General features: G+C 45.8%; 1 protein-coding gene across 4 annotated transcripts; it reads left to right on the top strand.

Moving 5' to 3' along the window:
• Positions 1–3,290: 3,290 nt before the first annotated feature.
• LOC102294330 (neurogenic differentiation factor 2) lies at positions 3,291–7,733 on the top strand. Of its 4 annotated transcripts, XM_005920383.3 has the most exons (3): positions 3,291–3,727; positions 4,300–4,565; positions 5,946–7,733. In XM_005920383.3, the coding sequence occupies exons 2-3, from the start codon at positions 4,558–4,560 to the stop codon at positions 7,015–7,017; spliced, it is 1,080 nt and encodes a 359-aa protein (XP_005920445.1). In that variant the 5' UTR covers positions 3,291–3,727; positions 4,300–4,557; the 3' UTR covers positions 7,018–7,733. The 4 variants fall into 4 exon arrangements, with proteins under 4 accessions (XP_005920445.1, XP_005920446.1, XP_042074523.1 ...); XM_005920384.3 differs by lacking the exon at positions 4,300–4,565 and having other exon boundaries at positions 3,295–3,727; XM_042218589.1 differs by lacking the exon at positions 3,291–3,727 and having other exon boundaries at positions 3,752–4,565.
• The last annotated feature ends 6 nt before the right edge of the window (positions 7,734–7,739 follow it).

Raw genomic sequence — 7,739 nt, forward strand, 5'->3', positions numbered from 1 at the left:
CTGCAATTAGGACCACACTGTCTGGGCGAGCAAACAAGAATGAATATTTCAGTCCGGAGATCTCCATGGGTACCTATGGTGGGGGCCTGGCACACATACACACACACACACACACACACACATACACACACACACACACACACACACACACACACACACACACACACACACACACACACACATACATAGACGGATACACAGCTTATCATGGCTGCCAGAATTATTCACCTCCCAATCACAGATGCCACAATTATCACATCAGTATCGCTGCGTAAATGATGCCAACTGTTATGCTCATTGAACTATTGTACAAGGTTTACAATGTGAGCATAAATATGGATCAGTAGCAGTCCTAGTATGTAGCTGATCCCTTCTCCTTTATGAAAATAGGTGCAACGAGCATCCGAGCTTGGCCGCGTGCCAGGAAACAGCACAGTTGGCAGAGCAGAGGTCATCTCTCAACCTACCTCAATTTCTTCTCTCCCCCCGCCTCCCCTCTCTCTGGCTACCTTTCTCACCTCCTCTTCCAGACTGAAAGTACTCGCCTCCCTCAGTCACCTCTTTGGTCTCTTCAGCATTTTTAAACGGTGCTTTACTTCAGGATCTCTGCTGTGCACATTCTCTTCACAGCACACACACGCGCACAAGCCTTGTACATTAGGATTACTCCCTCTGGTGTGGGTTCATTGTCGATGCTCCGTGCAGCCCTCCTCCTGCCCCGCCGTCCTCGGCCCCATCTCTACTTGATTTATCGCCCTAAAATACCACTGCACTAATTAGTCAAGTAATTAATTAATAGGCATTTGCATTTGTGCATATGCAATTAGGGGACTGGAGAGAGGAGAGTGCAGATGGGGTCCGGGAGTCTGATGGGGGTGGGAGGGTCCGTGTGTATGTGTGTATATGTGTGTGTGCATGTGAGCTGTATTTCATATTTGTGCCAGCAGAAGTTTGCACTTCTTCCAGAAAGACAAGTGAAGTGCAGGTCATCACCTCACACGTCTGACAGTAAAAAAAGGGAAGAAGGAAGGGGTGAGGGAATGACAACGGTATAGGGAGGTGTGGCTTGATGACTTTGAAAGGCTCTTATGTGTCATTTGAACATGGAGGAAACGAGTGATGGAGAATTTGAGATCTTAAAGGGAGAGGGCTTTAATTTAGAATCTGACTGCATGCGTTTAGCCTGTAAAAGCACAGCAGGTGGTCCTTACTTAAGGCTAATCCACATACAAACCGGATGCAAAGTCATTCTAAAACATCATAATTCCAAACAAGCTCTTCTCTGGCATTTCAATTTCAGATCAAACTCTCCTTGATTGGAGCCGCCTTGAGCCCAGTGCTGGCTAAAGCCACGCCGTTGACATTTAGCATTTATTTTGGCAAGGTGACCTGAAGGTTGTTTTGGACTTGTTGGGAAGCACCAGGCTCCCATCACCACAGCGCTCGCATCTCTCCCCCCCCTCCACCGTCCAGCTGAGGTAGGATAGGGCACCAATTTGGCCAGCAGTGAGGCTCAGTGTCCCTCAACACAAATACACATGCTGACACAATCACACCACCGTGGTTCAAGGTACTGCCAGTTTATCATTCCCTCTTTCCCATAAGGGATAAGAGACACATTAATGAATGTGCAACATCACGGCTCCCTAACCACAGCTGCCACACTAGTGTTAACCCCAGGGATGACCCCGCAACCTCTCAAACACTGCCATAGTTGTGGCTTTGCAAGCAATGTAGGGGTGATCCAGACCCAAGGACATGATCAGCTTCTATCAGCTATTTCTCAGCCTCCAGGTCCCTGTTCCCTCAGCCCGATGGGTGTCTTTGTGCCAAGTTGGACTTGGTGGTCATCAGGCTCATTTCTCCCACATTAACTCCACTAATGCCTCCTAAATAGAGAGATCTCTGAGCTGGGGTGGACACAATGCAGCAAATCAGACATATTGGAGGGATCGGGGCGCTGGTGGCAAGGAATTCTTGCATCTCTGCCACTGATGTGCCAACATGCCTCCTAAATATTGAGGATCTCTGCCAGATTCAACCAGCATGTCATCTACTGCTACACCCCCCTTCCTCCTCATTTTTCAAACATCCCTAGTGGGTCTGCACACCTGGGTCTCAGACTCTCTCTCACCCATCCTCTCACTGTGTCTCTGTATCTCTTTCCCTCTCTCTGTGACACTTGCCCCTGTGGACATCCCCACCCACCCACCCGCCCTCCATGCTTAGCATTGCATGCTGAAAACATGACCAGCAGCTCTGGCAAACCTCACACATTCAGACACAGTTACCAGTAAACATTTGATCTTCACACACGCACACCATGCATGCAGATAAAGCCTATGTAATGGTATATGTTTTAATCTAATTCATTTGAAGCTCCGGCAAGTGGGTCATCTGCAGCCAGTGTTGGGCCCAGAAGAGTCAGAACAAATCACAGTTGGTTTTGGTTGTCGTTCCTCTGAATACATTGAAGCATAATTTGATCCAATTAGGTAAATAAATAAACAATATGCCGTCTGTTCCACGGTCTTAATGCACTTATAATGCATCCCCATCTCCCTCCCCCACTCAGTTTCTGAACCGGAGCTGTGGTGGAGGGTAAACCCCACAAATAAACACGGTTTGCCCACCTTTCATTTGATGAGAGTTAATTGATATGATTTTATAATAGGCTTTGAGGATAGACTTTGAGAGAAGATAATTGATTAATTGCTTGCTCAGATATTTTAAGTAGCTCTTGTTTGACTGCTGGTTATAGTTTACCCACTGTATTGCCACTTATTCCACATTTTTATAAGAGTATATCCTTCATGGGTGATGCTGAAGTGTGATGACTACCATAATATATGGAATTAGCATCAGTGGGTTTTCTGATATGACTTCACATACTTAATTGTCTTTAGCCCTTTTAATATCACCTTTTTCGTGGTAAGTGCGGGGATATTTGTGCAGCTCTCCGTTATATTGTATTAAACGCCGAGTCGTGAGTTTGGCAGGGGATTACCAAATTTCACAGGTTTGAATTTAAAAAAAAGTAGCTTACATGTCTTGAAACAGCAGCACAGGTCAACAATGATGAGTTTTGTTGTTCCACCATTTTATTTTCTCCCTCTCTCTTCTGTTTTTCCTCCTTTTTTTCTGGCTGTGTGAGCGCTAGCGCGGTGACAGATGGCGAAGCCCTCCTCCTCCTCCTCCACCACCACCACATCTACCTCCTCCTGCTTCTCTCTCTCTCTTTCTCTCTTTCTCTCTGTGTGTCTCTCTTTCCCCCGGGAGGGCAAATCTCTCCGAATGCGGGCGCATGTCAATCACCGGGCTCTCATGTGATGGCTCTTGCCGGTGACGTGCCAGCCATATGGGCGCTGGCATCACAGCCATAGCTGGTATGTAACCCCGTCCCCGGTAGCTCACGGTTGCCACACGCACACACACACACACATACACACACATGCATACATGCTCACTTACTCACTCAGTCACTCACACGTATACACAAAGACACAGCCAAGACGCACGTTCGTTCACAAGCTCCACTTATTCGGGCGCGCGTGCTGGGAGAGCGGCACCGCTTAACGTCAGCACCAGTGAAGAAAGACGCGCGCTTCCTGCACCTATACTCTGATACAGAGCGGTGGTTCGCTCGCTCGTGCGGTCCCTGAAGATGGTCTGAAAGTAAAGAGCATTTTTTTTCTCCTCCCATCCCCTGCGAAGAGCTCGAGCCGAGGTAAGTTGGAACAAAAAAATACAGGCTTAGGAAAAAAAAACTATCAGTGTTGCTGAAGTGTCCGTGCAAAATGTAGGAGAAATTTAATCTATAAATTAAATGCATTTTAATTCCAGGTGTTTGGATATATTGTCAGAATTAACTTTTAATAAATGTTAGAGGTGAATTAAACACACTTATTGCACATACATTTTATTGTAAAGGTCTATTCTACAGGTAAAAATGTAAATGTATATTCGCCTCCAGTGTCAGTGACTTTGCTCTGGTATGTTGGGATCGATCCACTAGATTAAAAGCACAATGCCGGTGATGGCACGCTTTGAAACCCAATCTAACAACAAAAAAAAATGTCACGCATTAACGTGCAATTTTCGTGTTTGCCTTTTTGTTGGATACCAATGCGGACGCATTTGCACAAAATAGCTCCTCACTCTCTCACCTGCTCGGCTTGCCCTTCAACTTCAAACATCCCAAACTAGCTGGATTATCATAAATCAGACAGCCTAACGCGCTCAAGTCAAAAAGCCAAGCGTCTCCTGATCCCGATTTCACTGCTTTATGATCATTTACAGGAGCGGTTCCGAGGACTGGAGCAGACCTGATCACAGCGCACGGGCTGTAAATAGATCACATCGGACACTAATTTGATTTAGAGATTCCTGCGTCTGGACCTTGAATCTGACAAACAAAAGACAATGAGTGTGAGACATTTCCGTGGAAGATTTGTTTTTATAAATCGGCTCCGGTACCTTGATGGAGGACGTCCTCGAGCTTAATGGGAGATTTATTGATGATTTTGTCGATGATTTGCACGTTCAGTCTCGGAGCAAATGAAAGGGTGGGACAACGCCATTGACTGTGACAGGCAGTCTGCGGCATGATTTATCTCTGTTTGTCCAGTTTTATCTTCAACAATCTATCTCGCCACAACATGGTTTGAACCATAAACATAACCTTTTTCAGTGGAGGGGCAGGAGGCTTTGCAAGAGAGGCCATTTCACGACTTGATTTTTTATATTTAACGAGGGCTAAAACGATACAAGCGATTTCCATCTGTAAAGGTTATCGCTGACTAAAAAGTGCTTTGAAATCGTGCACTCGTGCATACTGAATTATGTGTGAAATCTATTTCGTGTAAGCTGCACGGTCTGTTAATTAAACGATGTTGTGTTTTTGCTTCTAATTGAGCAAACCTCCTGAGCCTGAGATTTAAAAACTAGATTTTGCCCCTGGCACACCCCCCGAGATAATTAACCAACCACCACAGCCTACCTTACCATGAGCTGCAAGTCTATCTGATGCTGCACTATAATAATAGCTCGGAAGTGGAACGTGTCAGAGAGGAAGCCAGTGGAGCCTTATTGAATCTGTCAAAGATCACCGTGTTTCTGCGTGTTTCTTTTTCTGTGATGGGACTGCATTTGCTAATCAAGTGGTAGGCTGATCGTTTTCGTTTCGTTTTTCAGACGTTACAGTCAGCAAGTGTCATTAATGATTAATTGTTAACGGTTAATAATAAGGTATTATAATGATAGTGACAGTATTTTATGTACTTTTACTATTATTATTATTATTTTCATTGATGTGATATGTTTTAAAAACGGATTTTTTGTGTTCCGTTTCCCTTATTCTCATATATATATAAATGTATATATGATCAGACAAAATTTAGGTGGACAGCCTATCAATTACATAAAATCCTCTTTGCCTTGCCTGTAATGAGCAGAGGTGCTGGAATGCAGCCAGGAGTGTATATGGGCGTCAGGAGGAGTGAAAGTGGGGGGCCCCATGGGACCTGTAATGTGGCCCCTGCCGCTGGGACCTGCTGCGATAGGACGCGGCAGGGCATACGACTGACAGCAGGGAATTAAATGGGGATCCGTCTGGCTGTAGCCCAGCCTAAAGATTTGAGGGATTTCTTTCACTTTTACTCTTTCCCCAAATTTACGCATTTTGTCATTTTTTCTGGGACAACAACAATTTAGCAATAACCTTAAATATAATACATCATCGGGAGTTTATATAAACCTAAAATAAGCCAAATATTTGAATTTTTATTGTGAAGTGCGATAAAGGAAGTTTTTTTTGTTTGTTTGATTTAGGGTTTTTGTGGAACCATTGTATCTGAAATTTCTTCGCTGTCACGCAATCTGCAGCGCCCACACAAAATGTCTTGTGATTCCGAGGCCTAATTTTCGATATATTCCTTCCCCTCTAGATCCACAATGTTAACGAGGCTTTTCAGTGATCCTTCGCTGCTTCCCGACGTACAAAAATATTCCGGCTGGGCCGAAGACAGCGACAGCGACAAGATCAAAGAGGAGGATCAGGACACCCAGGACGGCATGGAGGTCTCTGGTCTAAGAGGAGGCAGTCGGACTCACTCAGAACACGATGGGGAAGACGACGAGGACGACGAAGTGGAAGAAGAGGACGACGGAGAGGACACGGAGGGAGACAGGCCCAAGAAACGGGGCCCCAAAAAACGCAAAATGACCCAGGCCAGGGTCGAGCGCTCCAAGATGCGGCGGATGAAAGCAAATACTAGAGAACGCAATCGCATGCATGACCTGAACTCTGCTCTGGACAATCTGCGTAAAGTGGTGCCCTGCTACTCCAAAACACAAAAACTGTCCAAAATTGAGACGTTACGATTGGCCAAAAACTATATCTGGGCCCTGTCTGAGATATTACGCTCTGGGAAAAGGCCTGACCTTGTGTCCTACGTCCAGACGCTGTGCAAGGGTCTCTCCCAGCCTACAACCAACCTGGTGGCTGGATGCCTCCAGCTGAACTCCCGCAACTTCCTCACTGAGCAGCAGTGCCAGGAGGGGGGCAGGTATGGGTCAGGCTCCTTCTCCATGCATTCCTACCCTTACCAGTGCGCGCGTCTGTCTAGCCCCCACTGCCAACCGGGCTCGAACTCGCACCCGCTGAGGACACACGGCTATTGCTCGGCTTACGACTCACTGTATGGCGGGAGCGGATCCCCGGAGTATAACAGTCCCGAATATGAGGGGCCTCTCAGTCCGCCTCTGTGCATCAATGGCAACTTTTCCCTGAAGCATCAAGGCTCTGCGTCCCCCGACAACGAGAAGGGGTACCACTATTCTATGCATTACTCCGGTCTGCCTGGCTCCAGACCCGCTGGGGCCCACAACCTGGTGTTTGGCTCCTCGGGGACCCGGAGCGGTATTCCTACTGAAAACGCCCTGCCTTACCACGACATGCACATACACCACGAACGGGCCCCCGTCTATGATGAACTGAACGCGTTTTTTCACAATTAGACTACAAGCCTATCGTGCGTCCCCTTGCAATCAACAATCTATCCACGGCACACTTTTTGACAAGCTTACCCGCCAGGATTTAGGCATTCTGGAGGAAATCCTCCACTTGTTGTCATTAGTGTTGTTCTTTTAATTTGTTCTGTCTTAAAACATGTTTTTGCTATAGTCAGAGATGTAGTGGAAGGTAGTACACCTAACCTGCAAAGTGTTATTTTGCGCAATGTTTCTATCTCTAAGCGGAAATTTGACAAACAAATCAAGACTAATGAGGAAAATGGAATTTTAAATTGTTCATAATTTTAATCTGTGGTTTGTCTTTGTATTGGTGGTTGTCTGTATTTTCATGGCTGGGAGTCAAAGTTTACGCACTAATTTATTCACCACTACATCACTGGCTACAGCTCTACCCTGATATTTGCGATGGTTTTCTAATAAAATACATGAATAACCGAGCAAAACGACATCACATTTGGAAAGATGTGTTTGTATGTTTGTTTGGGTTTTGGTTTTTTGGGTGGGTTTTTTTTAGAAATAATTAAATCCAGACGAAAACAGAGGGAAAAATCCTGAGAACTGTACTTGTTGGGTTGCTTTAGAAGAATCTGTTCTACAGCAAATCAATCGTTTCTGCGTCTATGCAAAATCTAACGAGGCCACAGAGCGAGGCAAGTAGGCCCAGAAGGACACTGTATGTTCATCAGCACTGTTGCTGCACGCACGGG

The sequence above is a fragment of the Haplochromis burtoni genome, unplaced genomic scaffold, assembly GCF_018398535.1.
Source record: "Haplochromis burtoni strain Fernald_Lab_line unplaced genomic scaffold, NCSU_Asbu1 Contig_21, whole genome shotgun sequence".
Lineage (NCBI taxonomy): Eukaryota > Metazoa > Chordata > Actinopteri > Cichliformes > Cichlidae > Haplochromis > Haplochromis burtoni.